At 46.6% G+C, this 22,277-nt stretch overlaps 1 protein-coding gene across 1 annotated transcript; it reads left to right on the top strand.

Annotated features, from left to right (window-relative positions):
• Window positions 1-10,299: 10,299 nt before the first annotated feature.
• Window positions 10,300-17,435, top strand: LOC136658887 (filaggrin-2-like). The gene is made up of 2 exons (XM_066635827.1): window positions 10,300-12,407; window positions 16,361-17,435. The coding sequence occupies exons 1-2, from the start codon at window positions 10,346-10,348 to the stop codon at window positions 16,390-16,392; spliced, it is 2,094 nt and encodes a 697-aa protein (XP_066491924.1). The 5' UTR covers window positions 10,300-10,345; the 3' UTR covers window positions 16,393-17,435.
• Window positions 17,436-22,277: the final 4,842 nt, after the last annotated feature.

A 22,277-nucleotide genomic window follows, 5' to 3' on the forward strand; every position in this document is an offset into this window, starting at 1 on the left:
TGGAAGAGGACCTATGGAGGGGAGGGGACTGCTGAGCTAGAACATCAGAGAGAGGGAGAAGCAGAGGCCGGCCTCTCATCAGGTAAAGGAGGACAGCATTTGGCATCTCACCTTAAGCATCTGGAGGCCTTGACCCAACCCTTTTAATGCCACAAAACAACCCCAAAACATTAGATTATCACAGTTAATGATTTTTCTGCCAAACCCCTCCAAACCTTTTATTCTCAAAGGATAAATTTTTGAGCAAGAGGGGTCCACCAAGTTCCTGGTTGCCTGAAAGTCAATGAGGGATTTTCAGCTGGCTGCCCTTTTCTCGAATTAAGGAGGCTATTGTTAAACTGTGATTTTAAAGGGATGCATTTTCCCCTACTCCAGGGATCAGCACACTGATTTGATGCATCATTCTGTTCTCATTTTTTCACAGGGAAGAATGGGAAATTTTAACAGTAATCAAGTGTTTGCTATAGATATAATCATCGAACTTTGGCATTGTGGGGAGCGCATATGCCTAGCTTCTAGACATTTACTGAGGACCATCCTCCAGCTGCCTCATCCAATCAACTTGCTGCTAGAGGCAGACAACAGGCTTAAATCTTTGAGTCACACAAAGAACAGCCTGCAAAGAGACCTGAAATATCTAGAAGAGGTGTCAGTCAATTTAAAGGATTCTGGAAACCCGTTTATGAAACTGGAGCCTGATTTCTCTGTATTCTGGTTTGGATAGGGGGTTGCATCAGCCAGAGAACAATGACAGAGAGCAAGTGAATATTTAAAGAAAGACATTCAAATGGCAAAAAGACTACTGGAGAGTTGTGCAAATGATCTGATTTGTGCCTCAGCACACTTTCAATTGGATCAAAAAAGTTCTGAGACAGTATACTTTCACATGAAACATGCTGCATTCAATCTTTTGCATGTTACTGAACTTCTGGAATGAAGTGGCCTGCTCTGCCCCACCAAAAAAACTCATTTGGGGTCAAGCAACATTCTGGATTTTAAAGGCACAAGGACAAAAACAGAACAAGCTATATATGCCACCTCTGAGCTCCTTGGGGGAAAGACAAGGAATTAATAATAAATGCAATTACATTCTCACCTCTGAAATTTTCTGAAACTGGTTGTTACTCTGACTGCATTTTTCTGCTGTCTCCAGTGCAATTTTGTAGTTGTCCACAAAGGCCTTTGTACACCCCCAGCTGCCTAGCCTGTGTGAGGAGAAGGAAATATTAGGAATCACTATCACTATACATTTATTTATCACGAAACTACCGTTTGTCTCAAAATACTTCTGCTCTATACACACCACAACACAAGCCACAAAAGAAATCCATAAGTATCTGCAGAAATTGGCTACCTGAACTTGCAAGAAGAATGCCACTTTTTACTGAACAGACCAAAGAATAATACTAAGGGGCAGACTAAACAAGACATTGGCAAGTCACAATCAGATCCTCTGTCGTCAAATTAATTTTAAAAGCAGAGAAGACTGAGGGCCCAATCCTATCCAGTTTTCCAGTGCCAGTGCAGCCATGCCAATGGGGTGTGCACTGCATCTTTGGGCAGGGAAGGAGTCACAGAGGCCTCCTCAAGGCATGGGAACATTTGTTCCCTTACCTCAGGGCTGCATTGTGACTGCACCAATGCTGGAGAGTTGGACAGGATTGGGCCCTCAGTTGCCAGCTGGTGAGATCCTCCTCAATACCCACTACAATATCAGAGTGCATAAGGAACCTTCCTGAAATGACCATCCACTACCACATAACTAATGAAACAGAAAAAGCTTCCAACACAAAATCTAGTAATGATTAATAAGTAGAGCCCAATCCTATGCCATTTTCCCAGGCCAGTCAGTGGAACAAGCACTGCATCCTTTGGTGGGGAGGGAGTCACAGAGGCCTCCTCAAGGTAAGGGACATAAGCCCCATTGACTATAATGGGATTTACTTTGGAGTACACCTGCATGGGATTGGGCTCCAAGGCTGCAATCCTGTCCACCTTTACCTGGGAGTAAGCCCCATTGATGTGAATGGGATTTACTTTGGAGTACACCTGCATGGGATTAGGCTCTAAGGTTGCAATCCTGTCCACACTTACCTGGGAGCAAGCTCCACTAACAAGAATGGGATTTACTTCTGAGTAGACCTGCATAGGATTCCACCGGGCTCCCCTTTCCCCAGAATGCCCCCTCCCTGCCCCCCCAGCTTACTGTACTGCGGCTCTCTGTGAGACCACCAAACTGCGGAGGCTGGGCACCCACCCAGCACTAGCCCCACACTAGCCCAGCACTGGCCAGCACTGGGTTAGCACGGGCAGTAGTCTCGCAAACATGATTTACGGCACGTTTGTGACAGTGCGTAGCGGCACGAAGCCGCAGCACTGAGCCAAGGATTGGGCTCTCAGTCTCTTCTTTAAGCAAAAAGGGAATTTCTCTGTATTATCCCGTCTTGTTATGCAGCATAAGGGCCTGATGTTCCAATAAGGGCAGTGTAATAATTCCCCTGAACAAACAACCCTTTTGGTAATACACCAGCTGGTGGAGCCTCCAGGCAGTAAGGAGAGCAAATGCACCATTCAACACTGCCAAGGCTGCTCAACATGTATACAGTATTGGTTGTTTCTTTCCGGGTTTGCTTACATTTAGAGCCAAGTTACATGTAACACTAATGATGTGGCTTAGTGGGCTGTTAGTTTTTTTTTTTTAAATAGAGGCCTTGGGCCGGCCACAAAGCAGAACACAACTGCAGCAGGGAGGGTGGGGGCTTTAGGTCTTGACCCCCCACTGCAGTTTCATTCCTAATCACACATGCATGCCCCCCCCCACCACACACACATTCTTTTAAACTTAGAACAAATCTTCCATTTGCTTTCATTGACAGTGCTAGCAATCAGGCAAGTGGTCAACTTAAACACACATCTCAAAAACCAGACACACACTGCAATCCTATACGCACTTTCCTGGGAGCAAGTTCCATTGAACACGAGACTTACTTTTGAGAAGACTTGCATAAGACTGTACTGACAGGTAATTTTCTTCTGACACAGTATAGTTGCGCCATCTGTTTTATCTGTCACACAGTGTTGCTGAGTACTTAAAATGGCAAATTACATTGTGATTCTTGGCTAGATCTTTTGCTCTGGGGACACTTCAATATTGATCTGTCCTTGTTTCTGGAAAATTCTGAAACAAAATCCTGGAATATTCCCAGTACATTTAAGATGACCTTTTGATCTGGCTCACTTGAGTAAATCCTCTTTCGCAAGGAACCTCAGCAATTTAAGTATGACAGCAAAGTGTGTGTGTGTGTGTGTGTACACCAATGATCAGGCTTGCAGGCCCCTATGAACGCACCCTATTTGCAGGATATAATCAGTGGGCAGATCTAGGACTTCTCTGAGACACACATTAAGGAATAAATATAGCCACGCTCTTCCTTCATCCTTCTCCTAGATCCCCACTAGGTGTAAATTACAGTACATTTCATGGCCTCCAGGTTGAGTCTCACCACAATGACTCACCTTATCTCTGTTGCTGGCCAAAGGTAGGGGGCTACTAAGACGTGCCCTAGAAGCTAGCACAATTTGGCTATATAGGAATTCAGATTTCTTCCATCATGGAAATGCAAAAGAAAGTGACCATTCATGTTGGCAGTTGTCCATTCTTTTCATTACCATTTTTCCTACTAATAACACTACTAATAATACAGTGTCTGTATTATGCTACTAATACTAATAATATTTAGTATATTAATATTAATATTATTAATAATAGTAGTAGCAGTATGCTAATAATACTACTAATAATACAGTTTCCTACTAATAATATAGTGTCTTGGTAGCAGTATTAAATATACATCATGTTTATCATAGCACATATTCTTATTTCATTATCATTATGACTATTGAACTCATTCCCTTTAATAGCAAAATCTATTATTATTGGAATCGCTATTTACAGCAGTAGTACTAATATTCTCATGATAGCATATTATATATTTACATTACTGCTTACCCTGGATTTATGTATTTTTTAATCATACCCTGCCCTTATGAGCCACCAGGGAAGTTTTCATCTTGTTAAAAACAGGTAAATCAACAATTAAAACAGATATTTGGGTCATAGTAAACAGAAGTCCAGGTGCAACAGGTGGGTGTTAACTGCTCACTTTAAAATGTGTAAGCCATGCAGGCCACCCAGGTGAGTTCCATAAGCTGGGTACTACCACTGAGAAGGCCCTACCACGTGTTTCCATCAACCTTACCTCACCAGGCAATGGGATCTGCAGCAGGACCTTAGAATATAGATGATGAATGTAGTACATGTGCAAATCCTCTTGGGAGATGGCAGCCCCTCAGCTATTCTGGGGCTGCAATCCTATACAAAGTTACCTGGGAGTAAACCCCCACTGAACAGTGGATCTTACTGTTGAATAGTTATGCATAGGATTGCATTGTTTAAAAGTTAATCTTGACTATGCACCTTTGAAATAAATGAGACAAGTTAGATATTAGCTTACCATAGGTTCCAGAATTTCAATACAACTGAAGTCATTACTAATTTTCTTAACTATAACAACCCACTTTCTTTTGCGCTCTGTAAAGCAACAGGTACACAGAGGGCTCTACATAAATGATAAGTACTATTTGTCATGCTTGACATTTGACAGTATCAGCAACATTTTTAAAAGGGCAAAATCCCTGCTATTAGGAGTTGCCACTCTGATATTTGACAGCAGAGGGCAAAACCAGAAGAATACACGCAACATGGGGGAGGTGAGGTGAGGGTAAGAAGGAAAAAGGAAGCACAAGTTTCAGTACTTGTTTTTGTTTGCTCCAGTATCAGGGAACAACAGGCATGCACTAGGAGATACAAGATAATCTTTTAACATTCTTTGTCCACTGTGCTGTTGAAATCATTAATATTAATTGTCTTCACTACTAATACCCAAAAAGAAAAAGAAAAGAAAAACATATCAATATTGCTTGATAGGAAGTTTCCCCACCACCTCTGATCAATTTCCTGTGAGTGTTGACAAAAGATGTTGATAATAATAATTGATAAAGATATTACGGAGGCTGTAAGTGGCAGCCTACCCAATGGACAACCCCACTCACCTTATTCCCAAATGTCCACGTTGTCCTTCTCCCTAAAATTTACTGACACTGCTCTTCCTACCCTAAACTGTTAGTCTGTCTGTGATGGGAAGGCTGCCCCCAACATCCCACCTGCAACTTCTTTATGATGGTGGTAGTGACCTGGTTTGCTGGGAGGGGGTCTGGTTGTGGAGGAGCGACCAGCCCCATTATCCCCTCCTTGGTAACAGTCAACTCCTGTAAGCCTCCTGCAGTTTTGACAAGAATCCAGTTCATCTTCTCCCAAGATGCACAGAATTTAAGCTAATACATTTCACCATTGTGAATCTATTGCTTTTCTCACTAATACTATGTAACAGCAAAGTAAGAGTACATTTATTCAGACACTTGGAACCAGAGAGCCGTATCCCTGCAATGACATTCCACTAAAATTTCTTATTTGTACTAGACATGAGGGGTTATTTAATTTTACTGTCACACCACAGGGAATGGTTTAATATAATTGAAGAAACTGCTACATTGTTTCAACAGGAACTTGTTTGATAACATGGCTGTTGACAAATAAGCAGAGAGAGAGAGAGAGAGAGAGAGAGAGAGAGAGAGAGATGATAATGTGAGGCAGGGAGAGTTATCAGTCAAAACTTGATCAGGGAGTTTTATGGCTGAGCAGAGATTCAAGTCTAGGTTTAAAGACCAATAGGCTACCCACTACTCTACACCAGCTCTCAGTGATGTAAAGCTAAATGTTTGACAGAATCATGTGGTAGAGTGCATGTGACAAAATCTTGTGGTAGCCTGAATGTTTCTCCACTAAAAAAAAGAAAAAAGTCTTTGCATGTAGAACATTTACTTAGTAATCATAAGACTAGGATCAAAAAATTTTCTCTTTTTTTGGTTGGTTGCATGAGGCTGGGAGGCAGAAGCAGAAGAAGGCAGGCACAGGCAGGACATGGAAGAGGGGACTTTTGGCCATCTAGGAATGGATGATTGGATGAATGATGGATGGCCTGATATTTTGGCCCCAGGGAGGGGGCAAAGGAGGAGGGGAAAGCAGGGGGTAGACATTTCCTTGTGGCAAAAGAGAAACACCTTCAAACCTCATGGCTCGCTTTGCATTTGGGTGTGGCAGGAGTAACACACCTTTCTCCTTACTCTGCTGCTCTCTCCTGTGTGTTCTAGGCCTTAAATGAGAACTTTGACATACACACACACACCACCAGCACCACTGTTTTTTTCCTGCGGAGTTGCGCCTGACTCGCACCATGACTTGTTTCTTGTAATGACTATGACTTAAACAAAAAATGACTCTATAAGCAGCTCAGGCTGTTGCGATGGCTGCCCATTATGACTCGCAAGTCGAGTCAGGAGATTGGCAACTCACAACTCGACTCACAACTCGGCTGCAGTGACTCCAGCACATCCCTGCAGGGAAGTGATTTTGTTTTAATATGAAGAAGCATCCAATTGTGTGATTTCATACCCTTGAAGTGTATGAGGTCCAAGAAAGATTCTGATAGGCAATTGATGCCCACAGCATTTAGCCAGTGGTGATAAAAGAGGTGTGTGTGGGGGGGGGGGAGAATAATGATAGTGGTTTGGTGAGGGAAATAGGAGGTAAAACTATATGATTTACAAGAGAGATTCCAAGTGAGATGTCAGCCTGACATGGGCTATTGTGCAAGAAGCCAATCACTGCATCTATGCAGTCCCAATGCCAGTATCCAATGTCCAAAGAAGTATGAACCAAACAGGGCTAGGGGGAGTTGCAGTTCCAATGAGCATCCACTGGGATGATGACCCCCTCATTGGCCCCCTGAATAAAACAGCGACAATCAACTAATTTCAAATATGTAAAGTGGTTGTAGGTGACTGAGACAGAACAGAGATTTTACTTATGAACCAGGATTCCACTGTTCCATGGTCTTGCCTTCTGAACTGATGGAAGTGATCCACAGTTGCCAACTCTTACTGAGACTGTTCCTAGATATTTTTCCCCCCAGCATGATGCAATGTTGGAGGCTATTAAAATCTCCAGCATCACTTTCTGTAGCCACCTGGAGATTGATGCTGATTCCTGATGAGTTTAGGTTCTAGCTCAGTTTTGGGGTTGAAACTACCTTGGTCACCCTGGTAGATCACCTATGCCAGAAGCTGGGGAATGAATTAATACTCCTGGATGTTTCAGCAGCTTTTGATACCACTGACCATGATAACATGAACTTTGGGGCTGCCTTCAGTTGGGTTTGGGGGTGGGGGCGGCACAGCTTTACTGTGGCTTCTAATTAGAGGTAGATCTTAGAAGGTTGTCTGGTAGACTGATCCCATTGGTCATTGGCTCCAGATTCCATCTTGCCTCCCATACTGTACAATATCAACATTAAATCACTAGGAAAGGTTTATGCAGAGATTTGGGCTGACCTTTATGTTGATGATCCCCAGCTCTACCTCTCTTTTTCATTCTATCCTGAGGAGGCAGTGGAGATTCTGGATCAATGCCTGAGCTTAGTGGTGAATTGGATGTGGGCTTAATAAGCTGCCACTGACTCCAGATAAGGTAGAAGTATTACTGGTCTGTAAGAGAGCAAACTTGAATTTGGGTGTACAGTACACAGTTGGGTAGATAGATTAGGAGTGCTCCTGGAACTGCCATTATTTCTGGATGATAGGCGGCAGCCATGTCTTTGCAAAGCTTTCGTTAGCTGACCAACTGCACGCCTTTCTGAGTAAGGCTGATCTGGTCAATGTAATACGCACAGGGCAGGATTAAGCTAGTGTTAGGCCTGTAGCATATGTTATAAAGGGGGCCCTGTCGCCAGCAGTGTAACTAGGTTGGAGCCTGCCCGGGGCACTATGCCAGGAGGGGATGCATGACTGCCCCTCAGGCTCTGCCCTAGTTATGGAGGTGGTGCTGGCGGCTTTGCGGCCCCTGTTCCTTCTCCTTCAGGTTAGCCTCCACAGGAGAAGGAACAGGGGGTACGAAGCTGCAGCAGTGATAGCTCCCATCTCTGAGGAGAACCTGGAGGTGTCATGATGATGTCATGTGACATTGTGATGACACTGCCCTGGGTGATGCCTCTGCCCTTCACCATCCTCCTCCTGCCCCATAATGCTCCTCCCACCCCATTCCACCCTCCTCCTGCCCCTCCACTGATCCATGTGGCACTTACCTGCTCTGGCACATTCTAGTCTTGCACAGGCACCTGCAGGCTGGCATAGGTCTTCCCACCAGAGCCTTGAACTCTTCTGCTGTCACAACATACTTTCTGGCATGTTTGCGACAGCCAGCAATGGCAGAGAGCATGCTCTGCTGGTGCTGAGGCACAATCAGCAAAGTTAAATTGGAACAAAATTATTTGGTCATATCAGGTTATTAATGACATCTGTAATGATTATGTATCAAGCGGTATGCAGCATGACATGTAAACAAAGGAGTTGCCAGATCACGAGATGCTGATTTCACCAGAGACAGCTTGCAAGCATTTAGTGTGGGGCCCTTGAAAATGCTACTTTTGCTACTATGTTAATGTGGCCCTGAACACACACCCTAATCACAGCTAGATTGGATTACTGCAGTGTGCTTTACATGGAGCTACCCTTGAAGATTGTCCAGTAACTTCAATTGATATAGACTGCAGTCGCATGAGTTCTTGTGGGGGCTATATTAGAGGGATGTGTAACTCCCATCCTGTAGCATCTCAGGGTCCAATCCTATCCAATTTTCCAGCACTGATGTAGCCACAATGCAATCCCAAGGTAAGGGAACAAATGTTCCCATATGTTAAGGGGGCCTCTGTGACTGCTGCCCCACCACAAGTTGCAGTGCATGACCCATTGGCACAGCTGCACTGGCACTGGAAAATTGGTTAGGATTGGGCCATCAGGTGGTTACCAGTATGTTTCTAAGCCCAATTCAAGGTATTGGTTATGGACTTTACAGCCCCTAACAGCCTGGAACCACCTCTCCCTGCCTGCCCAATACATTCAACACCAGTGGCCCTGCTCCATATTGTCCCCCCCCCCCCCCGTTTGGTGCGTGTGTGGGGAAACACACATTAGGGCAAGGCTGCAGAATTCTCTTTCTCTTGAGGATCCAATCCGATCAGGGATATGCGGTGGATGGGGAGGCAGGTGAGACAGAGCCTCCCCACCAGAGTCCTTTGTAAAGTGCTGCCACAGTGTGAGGTGTGCAAGTACTTACATGCCACATGCAGAGGGAGTGCAGAGCACGTGGGTTGTGAGTTCTTGCACGCCTCACGTGGCGGCGGTGCTTTTTGGAGGACACCGGTGGGGAGGCTCTACCTCACCTGCCTCCCCACCCTTCACACGTCCCTGCATGTTATGCACACTTTCCTGTCAGTAAGTCTCTTCAAACATCATGGGACTTACTTTTGAGTAAATATGCATAGGATTGCACTCTGAGACTCTTCTGCTCTCCCCCCCCCCTTTGTTTAGGAAGGCATTTCAGTTAAGTTGACCCCCCCATATGATTCGGTCTCTGTATTCTGATCAGGTGTTTTTTTGTTTTTTGTTTTACCTCAGTTGTGTTTATTTTTTAAATAGTGCTTGATTTGTTCTAGTATTCATTTATTTATTGAATGTTTGTTTATTTCTTTTTAAATTATTGTGGATTTCTGACTGGGCATTTTATAATTTATATCATCATAATTTATGTCATTATATATTCATTATAATTTAAAATGACATTTTGTGGGGGGGGGGCTTGGGGGCCCCCTCAGGAGCAGAAAGAAAAAAACTAAATAAAATGAATTTTAAAATAAATTAAAATAAATAAATACAATTGATTTTTTAAAAGTGATGATGATAATAATAATAATAATAATAATAATAATAATAATAATAATAATAATAATAATAATAATAATAGATCTCTCTGTGCTGTTCAGTTTTCACTCCCAAAACTGTGCCCACTCATCACTGGGATGATGTTCCATTGAACTCAATAGACCTTAGCAGTGAAGACTCCATTGAGTTCAATGGGGCGTGATCCCAGTGAATGGACGAAGTTGTGAAAACGCGTAAGCGAGGGACTGGCGCTGCGGTGTGACTCTAGTCCTTTAGCGCTCTATGGGCAAAAGACCTCCATTCTCGACGCGCCACTCTAGCCACCCTCTCGATGGTCGCACCCTCTTTTTCTGCGGGTGTATCCGGGCGGAAACAGACGCGAAGCGGAAGTGCGTCGCTCTGTGCTCTGTTAACGGCCTTTCTGCGCGCTGCGCGGAGCCTTGTGGCGGCCATGGCGCAGTGCGGCCCTCCCCGGCCCCTGTTTTCGATGAACGTGTCCCGTGGCCGGCGCAAGCGGCCGAGCCGATACCCGGAGGGGTTTATGGAGGCCGGAGGCCCCGGGGAGGCCCAGCAGTGGGCGGAGGGCTGGTGTCGCCCGCCTCCGCCACGGAGGACCCGCTGGGGCCCGGAGCTGCCTCAGGCGGAAGGCCCCGGCATGCCCCCGCCCGACTGGGGGAGCCCTGGGCAGGGGCCTCCCCCCCCTTGGGGACGTGGCTTCCCCCCCAGAGAGGGCAGGGAGGGGCCCTGGCCTCCCCCCGAGAGCCAGAGGTTCCCCCCACAGGACCCCCGGTGGAGGGACTGGGGAGATGAAGATGGCCCGAGCAGGGAAGGGCCGTGGGACAGGCCGTACCCCCAAAGGTGGGGGGGGCCACCCCCAAGAAACTCCCGGTGGGAGAGCTTTGGGAACGCAGGTGGTGGCAGCTCAGGGGGGCCCCCTGCCAGCATGGGCTGGGGCCCCAGTGGCCCTGGGAATGACAGTGACAGGTGGGGCAACTGCCCGGAGTGGGGCGGACCAGAGGACCCTGGTGACTGGAGCCAGCCCCCGGAAAGGTGGAGCCAGCCCCCGGAAAGGTGGAGCCAGCCTCCTGAAAAGTGGAGCCAGCACCCTGAAAAGTGGAGCCAGCACCCTGGGGAGTCCTCCTCAAAGAATCCTGGGAGGGGCAGTCAGGGTAGCCCAGAGAGATGGGGAGGAGAGCCTCAGAGCCTCGGTCAAGAGAACAGGAGCTGGGGGAACCCTGAGATGAGGCAGCCCAGCCCCAGCTGTGAAAAAGGGGGTTGGGGGCCCAGCCAGAAGGAGCCAAGAGAGCAGCACTCTGGCAGTAGAGGCCAACCTGTGCAGGAGCCGTTCCACACAGATTCTGCCAGAAATGAAAGCAAGTGGAGGGGTGCTGAGAGGAGGGGAGAGGAGTGCCTGAGCCCTGACAGAGCCAGGGGGCAGAAGAACCCAACTGGAGATCACAGGAGCTGGGGCATCTCTGAATTGGAATGCTCTGGGAGTGCTGGCAGCAGAAGTCAACCAGTGTGGGAACAGAGCCAGTCAAATCTCAGGGTAGGGGAGAGGGACATCCCCAAGAGGGGGGGAGGAGAACATGCAAGTACAAACACAGGGAAAAGGGAGTGGGGTTGCCCTGAGATCTTGAACAAGCAGCCAAGTTCTGATAGAGTTCAACAAGACTACTATGATTCTGCAAGATCTGAAGGTGGAGAGAGTCCAGATGAGAGCCAAGTAGATACAGGAATGCGCGAGCAGGAAATAAAGGAAGAGTGCTCTGATACAGAGGATGGCAGCCTTGAGAGGAGTGGCTCTCCACCACCTAGCAGCAACTCAGCTGCCCCAAAGCCGTGGGCGCCACGTGAGCAAGTGGTGAGCTGGTGGATGAGGTGTCAGGGTATCCTGAGGAGCAAGACGCGACAGCAGTTCTTGTCTGTCTGTCCCCGTCCCACATTACCTGAGGGAACCTCAGAAACCCCTTGCCTCAATGGTGGCATCCTGAATTTGCTTGGTAAGCAGCAAATGACAGAGCTTGTGACTGGATCACTAACTTTGTGGCAAGTTCAGGATGAGGTCCTGGATATGCTTGCACCAGCCTTAACTATCTATGAGATAGCAGAAGAGGCTGTGGAGAGTGATAAACTGGTTGACCCCATGGAGCTTCGAGAGTGGATCCGGCAACTTGTCCGCCACATCGGCAGCATCAACCAGAGGCTGACCTTGCATCGCCGTTTGCAGCTCCTCAGTCTCATCAACCCTCGTCTTAAGACACTGTCATCCAAATTGGTTGGCCAAAGTACCAATGGAATGCTGTTTGCAGAAGACAAAGCCAAACTCCTGCTGGAGATTCTAAAGCGATTCCCACAACTGTCTGGGTTCAAAGGGAAACAGACTGCACGAAAGAAGGTGCCATTCAAAAACACAGCTGCCTACAAGGGGAACCAGAGCTTTTCCACTTCGCAGGCTCGTTATCGTTATCGTTCCAGGCACAGTGGCTCTAAAGCTTACATGTCAAGTACAGGTAAGACCTTCTCTACTTCCAAGAACTCTTTTCCATGAGTTCTTTGGGTATGTTAGGTAGCCCAGGACCGCTGCTTCTTTTCTCTCTGCTCATCTGAGGAATTTCTTTACACGTAGTCCAGTTTTGAGAGTGTGTTAGAAAAGCAAAGCAAATTGATATACTCTGGCTGTAACTGCCTGCCCCAAATGTCCATGTTCTTTGGGGTGCTGCTCTTGCCAGTAGTCGACAAACTTTGATGCCTACCAGGGTGGCATCTCACTGCAGCTTTCTGGATATTTACTATTTGGAAACTTGAGGGCTAGAAACTTAAAAGCTGAAAGTTGAAAGAACAGAAGGCCTACTGACAATAAGGAACTAGCTGAAGATCTCTCTTTTGCCTACCTCAGAAAAGTGTGTTAAGTACATATCTCTGAAGAATTTGAGTAATAGCCCATGACAGAGACCAGCTGGTTGTTCCTTGGGGTCCACCTGGAACTTGACTTAAATCTATGAATTTATTAGTTTTTAAAAGCTTTCAGAATTACTTTATTCTTCACTAATGGGGTACCTTCAGAAACAGTTAGCCAAATAAAACACCATAGTAAATTATCCTCAACCTTTGCAAAACAGCAGATTGGTTCTTGAAACATTCTCTGCAGTGAACTTAGCTCAGCCAACATGGGCTATGCTAGTTTTTGAGGCCAACAGCTCTCTTCTGCTCTGTTTTTTTGCAGCAGGGCGGTGTTGCCTGTTCAGCAGTAGGGCTGGCTCTTCTTGCTCATGACTAGACGTGTTTGAAAATGGTGTTATTTGCCTTACTCAGAAGTAAGGCTATTGTGTTCAGTGAGGCTGTAAACCTATCTTACTGGAAACAAAGACCTCTACTAATGACTTTGTGGTGGCAACCACTGAGTGCCCTTCTTGGTACCAGTAAACTCAAAGAACATAGTACTGCTTCTGGGTCTTGATAGCCACTGAGAGTCAGATGAAGGACAGGCCACTTCCAGACAGTTCCTTTACAGAATTTTTTGCCCCATTCCTAAGTACCATTGGGGTGGGAGAATCGTACGGAGAATGGCATCTTCTGCAATGTAATAGTCAAGTGAACTATCTGCTGGACTATGGAGGGTCACCCTGGCCATTCTGTAGCAGCTTAGCATTACTTGGGAAAGGACAGAATATTACTTGGGAAGAGCAGGAATAACAGCAGCGGTGTTAATGCTATGCTTCCGAGCAGGCTCATGGTACCATATATAGAAGACTCTTAACATTCACAAGGAAGTGCTGCAGTATAGATATTAGTCCTTAAAGGTAAAAATAAGATGCTGTTTTCTACTCAGGTTATTTCTGTCCAGGTGGGTATTGTCTACTACTGTGACTGACAGCAGCTTCCCATGATTAACCATTCCCAGCCCTAACTGGAGATGTCACAAGGAACTGAACCTTGGACTTTGTGCTAACAAACCAGGTACTCCATCATTGAGCTATGGCTCCTTCCTGTGTAGCTGCCTTCTATTGAGTAAGGCCATTGGTCCATCTAGTCCAGGGTGTCAAACATAAGTATCCAGCCCCTAGAAGCTCTTCATCTGGCCCACAGCAGCTCGTCATGGTGCAGCTGTGGAAATCTGCATGGCCAAGGTTTGGAGGCCTCCAGTACAGTTTTAAGGTCTCACAAGACTTTGGAACTTAAGACCTTGAGAAATCATACTTCTGATTTTTTAAGATTAGAAAGCTTTTAAAAAATTATAATTTTTTAGGAATTTGCCTTCTTTCAGGCATTGTCAAGTTGCTGACTTGTAGTTACTTTATGACTAATCAAGGTTTGCATATTTTCTCCTCTGTCATTTGCAGCTAATAAGTTCCTAGGTGAGAACCAAGTGCTTATGTCAGGTTACTTCTACTTAATATGTAACTTTCTGCTTAATGACATCACTTCCTACTCCCAGCTGGCGCCATGAATGCAATTTGGCCTGCTGTATGAAATGAGTATGACACCCCTGATCTAGTCTAATAATGACTACTGTGATTGGCCGTGGCTCTCTAGGGACTGCTGTTGGCTTTGCCACCTGCAGTCCTAACTGGAGACTGAACATCGGACCTGTTCAATGTGCTCAACCACTGAACTATAGCTCATCCCTATAACAAGAAATTGGATTGGATTGACTTGGAATGGTACGGAACTATCTTAGATGGAGTCAGACCATTGGTCCATCTCACCCAGCGCTGTCTCCTTTGAATGGCAGGAGCTCTCCGTGACCTCAGGTACACAGAGGCCCATTCCAGCTCTACTAACTGAAGTACTTTTATCTGAAGATGTACGGTTATGGTGTCGGTGGCCCTGTACCGGCTGTTCTGATGGGCCCGCCTCTGGTGGTGGGGGCAAGATGTCCAGGGCAAAACCTTTCTGGGCCTTGTTGTGAGCTTAAGGCAGCCTCAGATATGGCAAGGGGATTGGGTTAAAATCACCCAGCACTCTGCTTTTACTTGGTGGGTCACAGGCAGTCAGCCTCCTAGGGTTGGTGCCTACCTTATACTGAGCTCCTCATCTGCATAACCTGCTTATATCCTCATGCCTCCATCCTGCCCCTTCCTGCCTCTGCCCTACTTTAAGCATGGATGGTTCCTCATTCCTGGTTTGGCTTTCTTTATGGCTTTCACCCATAAAGTCAGCAGTCAGCATCTGAGTGTTTCCAGCCCTGTGCCATCTCCCTCTACCTGGTTCTTCTGTCAACTTCTTTGAGAGGTTGCCGAGACTGTGGCTGTGCACTCTGGAAGTCAGCCAGCTGGCCAAAGGGAGTGGAGCTGCCCATGGCTTGGACACCCCGTGGCAAACCTGGAAGTGGTTGCTGCATCAAGGTGTTAGCCGCAATGACTGATGGAGCTCACCCCTCTCACCCCTGATGGTCTTTGTGGTGACTGCGGCATCACTCCTGGTGGGCCACCAGGTAACGGGGCTGGCCGTCCTGAAGAGGATAGCACCAGATGCCTCTGGCCCCTGGGGATGGTCCATGGAGATGGCAGGTAAGGGCCACCCCAGACAGGAGTTCATGAATCTGGCTTATACCAAGTCAGACCTTTAGCCCATCCAGCTCAGTGTTTACTGAACTGACTGGTGGTGACTATCCAAGGTTTCAGGCGGAGAAGGGCCTTTGCTGTCTGGATTGAACCTTGAACCTGCATGCAAAGCAGGATCTCTACCACTGAGCTATGGCCCCTCTGTAAGGTGCCATGAAAATATTTGTCCGCTATGTACAGCGTGGTGGTGACTAAGGATGGATTGCTATGAATTTTCCATTCTCCCCACCTTTCTGTGGAGCTTATTAGCCCTCAGTATGCAAAGGAACATGCTGTAGGGCAGGAGTGTCCAAACATTTTGGCAGGAGGACCACATCATCTCTCTGACACTGTTGGAGGCCGGGGGAAAAAAGATTTAATTTACTTTTCAAATTTGAATAACTTTACATAAATGAATATATTAGAGATGGAACATATGAATGAATGAAGGTCTTGCAATTGCTCAAGGCCTATGAAAGGCCTTGCACAAAACAAAGCCAGCCTTTGCTGCCGCTACTGCATCACACACTTGAAACAGCAAGCAGTGGAGGGAGCCCTAGTCCCACAGCTCACACAAGAGGTCAATCAGTTGGCTTTCACGCTGAGAACAGTTGCATCAGGCCAGCGCGGACTTCAGCAAGTCTCCGGAGGGCCAGAGGCTCATTGGAGACTGGGGGCTCCTTGAGGGCCAGATTGGGAGTCTTCGAGGGCTGCAAGTGGCCCCAGGGCCAGGGTTTGGGCACCGCTGCTGTAGGGCAACAGATCCCAATAGCAGGAAGTTCTCCTTAAGCCATATGGCTTTAGGTTGGGGCAAAACAACCAAAAATGGATGATCATCTCAACCCCTGGTGCTTGTGAAGAGTGCACCCTTTCGCTCACTATCACCTTCCTCTTGCTTAGTCCTCTTGCTTGTTTTGCAGAGAATCGGACAACTGAGCAGAATCACCGTTGAGGAGTTGAAGGGCCAGATCTAGTGGAATGGGGCTCTGGGAGGCATTTGTTTATGTCGTGTCATTCCCCAGCTGCCATTCTTTACCTTCTGAAGCACCCATGATGGCTCATCCTGCAAGAGGCTTCCATCCTCCATGCAAAAGGGTAGTGGGGGACAAAAAAAATTGATATAGCACCAAGCAAACTCAGCTGAACTCTGCTTTTTAACTTCAGCAGTGGCCAGGTGTTGATTTGTACAATCATGGCCCAACATCAAGACTGCCTGGCTTTGTGGAATGGCCTCCAGCTGAGAGGTACCAGGAAAGTCTTTGCTGGTGCTCCAGTTCTGACTTTGGGGGTGGGGATTTGTGACATTGTCTTGCAACTTCCTTCCTCTGTTGTCCCCTGCAACTGAACCTGACCTCTTTGCTTTGATTATGTGGGAGGTGAGAGTTTCTTCAGCTGCTGTGATGATGTCATGACAGATGCTCAGAATCCTTTGTAAAAACAGACTTGTGCACATGTGTGCCATACCTTCACCTTGTATAAAACTTCAGTGCTTTTTCCTTGTCAGGATGAACCTCTTTGAGTTCTTTTTGTAGCTTTGAGGCAGAGGCTAGAAAAGAAACAATCGAATGCAATTGAGAGCTGACCCAGAGGGTGGTGGTGGTGTTTGGAGGAGTTCTGCTGGTTTTTTTCTATCTCCTTCCTCTTCCCCCACTGCAGGTCTGGTGACAGGAACATGCTTCCCTTTTGATAGCAATCTGTAATGGATTGTGGGAAGGGAGAATTGCTGGGCACGCCCATCTCCCTGGGTTTATTACATTTCAGCACGTTCCTGTGTTCTTTGTGCGTGTAAGCATGTGCTTAGTCGTTCAGTTTTTAAAGGAGTTCTGGGGGCACAAAGTAAGATTCCTCTGGGAGAGCTGCCATCTTTTTATCACGCTCTGTGACAGGAAGGGCAAAAATGATGCAGCCCTCCCCTTTTGTTACCTCTCCCTTATGTTATTCCTGTGTTAGGTTACCTTTAGTTGAATAAATGTTTTTGATTAAAAGAAAATAAAACTGTCTGGCCTTATGCTTGTCCTTTGGCAGCTGATTCAGCAAGGAAGTAACCCTGTTGCACAGCACTGCCTTTATACTCAAATGTTCAGGGTGCTTTTTTGCCTTAGTAACCCTTCCAACCAACCTTCTGAAGTATGTTAGCAGTACATGGGGGGGGGGGGGGGTTCCCTGTATTCGTGGATCCCGATCTGTGGTTTTAGTTATCCATGAATGCTGTACCCCCCCATGTGCCCATTAGTGCAATTTTAAGACTTCCCCCTGTTGGAATTCTTCTTAAACAAGCTCAGTATAAGCTTAGCAGCTGATAGCAACCCTTCTGGCAGCCTGGTTGTTGGGGGGAAAAAAAACAACTACACAGAGGTTAACAGGAAGCAGTTAAGTTCTGCTTCCTGTTAACCTCTCTATAGTTTTTTTTAAGCAACCAAGTTGCGGGAGGCAGCCTAAAAGTTGCTATGAGCTGCTAAGCTTATAGCAACCTCTTTAAAGAAGAATTTCAATAGGGAGAAGTCTTTAAATTGTACTAATGTTCAGGGGCATCCCCAGTATCCATAGGAGGAGGTCTGGAACTATTTACTTGTCCTATGGCTGTGTTCTGAAAGCACAAAATCCAGAATCCCTACTAAATCTTGCAAGCTGGTTTGGATCTGGTTACAGCTTGAGTGGGAGATTCCCTATCAACCCTAGAGACTAATCTTTAGTTCCTTCATGATAGAATGGTGGGATATAGATGCAATAAAATCAGTTTTTGCTTGAACAGATGCTAGCTGTCGGGCTCTTTGCCATAGTGTGTGTTTGATCTCCTCAGACCTTCCATCTTTCACTTTGTTAAAAGTTAGGGCTTGAGCCCTTCAAGGGAAAGGGGAGAACTTTCCAGCTGCACTCCCGTAGGGTGACCATATTGGCTGCAGGAATTTGCTTCATGCCTAGCTGCGTCAGAGGCTAGAACCTCTCAGCCGCACCATCCGTAGCCTGTCCTGTGAACTGCAGAGACAAGCAGAGGTCCCTTCTAGTGCTTTCTTGCTTGCCTTGTTGTCACTTGGCATGCTGTGGTCTCAGAGGACCATGTCTTTCCACACCTCCTTCGTAGCGTTAGTGGATAAGACATCTGGGACTGACAGGCCTCCTGGTTCGCCTGGACGCCTTGGTGCACTAGCAGCATGAACTGACAGAGTCCTCTGACAGAAACACTGGGCCTGTCCAATGGTCACCAATGTTTTCAGATGTTTGGAGGAGCTCGCAGGCGCCATCGTTGAGCTGCTTGCGTGACCCAGGCTTGTTCTCCCCTCAGGGTCAAGAGGTGGAGTTCAGCTTATGATTACAGAGGTATGCCTTCCTGGGAGGAAAGTCAGCCTCAGAGATGTCAGTGATTGAGAGCGGCTCCTGGGAGAAGCAGATTCAGTTGGGGTCCTAGACTCAATCACAGGTAATAACCTGGATTAGGACCTTAGTGGAGGAGATGGTGTCAACTAAATTTGCTGGTTGGGAGCTATTGCAATCAGGCACCCAACCAGAGAGAGAATGGCAGGAGTTCTGGAAACATGGATAGACGACCTAGGTCCCCTTCATCTTCCACCTCTCCTCCCTCTTCTCCTCTGGGCTCAAGCTTCTTCGGCTCATAGAGTGACTCTTTTGCTCAAAAATGACATAAAAAGCGGGGACAGCCTATAGGCAGACACGTCAGGCAGCTCCCCCACAACTAGGGGAAACACCCTCAGACTAAGATTTAGGGTGACCGGGGATGCATGGCTGTCCATTCTACTTCTCCCAAGGAATCATCTCCGAGGGAGAAGGATGAGCTGTCATGCGAAGAGCCTAATGCTCTGCAAGGGAACATGGACAGGATGTTTTCTCTGGATGTTTTTTTTCTAAGATGTTAGCAAAGACTATTAGGGCACTTAATCTGGAGTCCAGTGCTGGGAGAGGAAAAGCCAAGGCTGCTGATCTGACCCTGTCCTCTGCCAAGCCCCCTTTTTCCTTGGGGTCCATCGAAACCAGCAGAGGTTCTGTTCCCAGATGCCTTTTGGAAGATTATGGAGGCAAAATGGGTTCTGCTGTCCCAAGGCAGATGGGTTTCAAAGGTGGCTGATAAGCTCTACTCCTTACCTCAAAGAGTGTTGGATGTGCTTTGGACGTCCATTCCATTCCAGGAATCGATGGCCCAGTAGCTGCTTTTTCCTCACATGCTATTATTCCCTCAGAGGGGGAAGGAAGCCCTAAAGACCCATGCAATAAGTGCATGGAGTTGGCATTGAAGATGTGTTTTGAGGCAAGTTCATCAGTGATTCCATTCTGACTAGGGCCACTGTTTTGTGGGCAGAGGAGTTGGCAAAGTTGAATCTATCCTCAAAGTCTGCTAGAGACACCTTAAAAAATACTTTGCTGGCAGCAGCATTTTCAGCTGATGCAACGTTGGATGCCATGCAGTTTTCTGGAAGGGCAATAACACACAACATGGTAGCCAAGAGAAATATCTGGCTTTGCCATTGGGAGGTTGATTCAGGTTGCAAGCATGTTTCGTGGGGAAGCTAAGCTTCCCTGAAGCTAAGCTGTTCGGGGAGGCCCTAGCGTCAATCCTGTCTAAAAACAAGGACAAGAGGAAGGTGCTTTTCTCCCCCCCCCCCAGAAGGATAGGTCTAAGGCAAAATCCCAGCACTCCTTTTGGTCCCAGCAACATTCTTTCATAAGAACATAAGAACAGCCCCACTGGATCAGGCCATAGGCCCATCTAGTCCAGCTTCCTGTATCTCACAGCGGCCCACCAAATGCCCCAGGGAGCACGCCAGATAAAAGACCAAAGACCAATAAGACCAAAAGACCAATACAAGTCTTTTTCAGACCAAAAGACCAATACAAGTTCTGTCCAAAGTGGAGTAGAAACAAAAACCTCAGCAGAGGAAAACTTTGGCTGCCTCTGCAGGTAATCCAACCACCAGGCCCAACAAGCTCAGAAACGCCTAACTCCAACTCCCTCTCTTCCCTCTTGCCTATATGGGCCTATCTCTTGGAATTTGTTTATTGGTGGTATCTAACTACTTTTGGCATTTGGGTTTGAGATGTGGTGTCAAGAAGGTACTCCCTGAACTTTCTCTCCTGTAGGGTACCAAGATTCCAGACTGCAGCAAAACATCAGGTGATGACCAAGGCAATTGAACATTTATTAAAGATAAGGGTGATAGAGCTGCTTCCTGTCCTGGAGAGAATTTTGTGAGTGTACTCTGAACTACTCCTGATACCAAAGAGGAATGGAGAACTCAGAACTACTGTAGTCTCAAAGTGGTTCAATTGGTTCATAGTCAAACACAAGTTCAAGATGGAAACAACGAAGTCCATCTTGGCCTCACTGGAGTCAGGAGATTATTTCCATACACCTGACAGAGGCCTTATTTGCATATACCCATTTGGAAAGAACATCAACTATACAGTACCTTCAGTTCTTCAAGTTCTCACACTTTCAACACAAAGCTTGGCCTGGACACCATGCCAAGAGTCTTCACAAAGGTGCTAGTGGCATTGATAGCATCCCTGTGATGACAGGCATATATTCATGTCTACCCATGACATATTGATAAGACATATTGATAAGAGTGTCCTCAAGGGCTTAGGCCCTTAAGCACACTCAACAAACTATGCAGCAGCAATCCTAGCACGGAGCAAATGCCCTCAGTACTCAGCCAGCGTGTTTCTAGGACCGCATGGGAAGCTTTACTGAAGCTCCTGATGGGGTAGGAAACTACTTCCGTTTTTCCGGAAGTAAAGTTTAAGACCGTGAGAGAGCCTCAGAAGGCTTCCCTAGTTGGTCCTAATGTCACATGAGGCTGTGCTTGAAAGGTAGGGGACAGCTTCGCACCTGTGGGGGTGGCATCTCTGTGGGGAGGTGGAATTGTGGGCCTTTGCCCTGGGAGTGGGGAGGGGTAAGTGTCCAACCCTATCCAAATTTCCAGCACTGGTGCAGCTGCAATGCAGCCCCGTGGTTAGGGAACAAATGTTCCCATACCTTGAGGAGGCCTCTGTGCCTGCATCCCCAACACAGGAAGCAGTGCATACCCCATAGGCACAGCAGCACTGCAGAATTGGATAGGATTGGGCCCTGAGTCTGCCACTGAAACTATGGATTGCTTGAGGTCATGTGACTGTGGTCAGTGTAGCCAAAAGCTCTCTGATCCTGATGCAGACCCGAGCATCAGTGGTTCTCAGACTTTGGGTTGGGACCCATTGGGGGGTTGTGGTCTAATTTTTGATGGGTCATGAAGGGCTGAGTGGAGCCTCCAATATAACAGGTGATGGAGAGATCAGATAACTAACTGCCTCAAGCCCTGAGGCTATTGAAAAATTGGATTGCTACTAGTTACACTGCAAACAGCTCATGTTCTGTGGTTTGCAGGGAGCTGAGCTCCTGCAGTTTGCAACCATGTGTAAATACAAGAGATCAATGTGTCTTTGTTGATGCCCCCTAATAAAGATTTTCAAAAACCCAGAAGATTCTGTTTTTTGAAAAAAAAAATTTCTGTGGTAAGGAATGAGAATGTTCATTAAAGTTCATTAGGGCTGTTTCGTTATGAGAAATGGAGGTTTTTTTTATAAATAAATAAAAATATTACTTATAAGTAAATAGACAATATTTCTTTCTAGATCTTTTTTTTTTTTAAGCCTCATAAACCTAGTTGGGTCCCAATAAGAGTGTCATTTTAAAAAGTGAGTCCTGATGTTAAAGGTTTTGGGAATCACTGACCTACATAGACACACAGATCTTCCATGTTTTTCTGGAAGAAAAGACAGCAGAAGCAAACTGCCTACCAGGAACAGGAATCTCCAGGTAAGCAATTCTCATTTTTGTGAGTCTCA

Source organism: Tiliqua scincoides, chromosome 8 (assembly GCF_035046505.1).
Source record: "Tiliqua scincoides isolate rTilSci1 chromosome 8, rTilSci1.hap2, whole genome shotgun sequence".
NCBI classification, from domain to species: Eukaryota; Metazoa; Chordata; class Lepidosauria; order Squamata; family Scincidae; genus Tiliqua; species Tiliqua scincoides.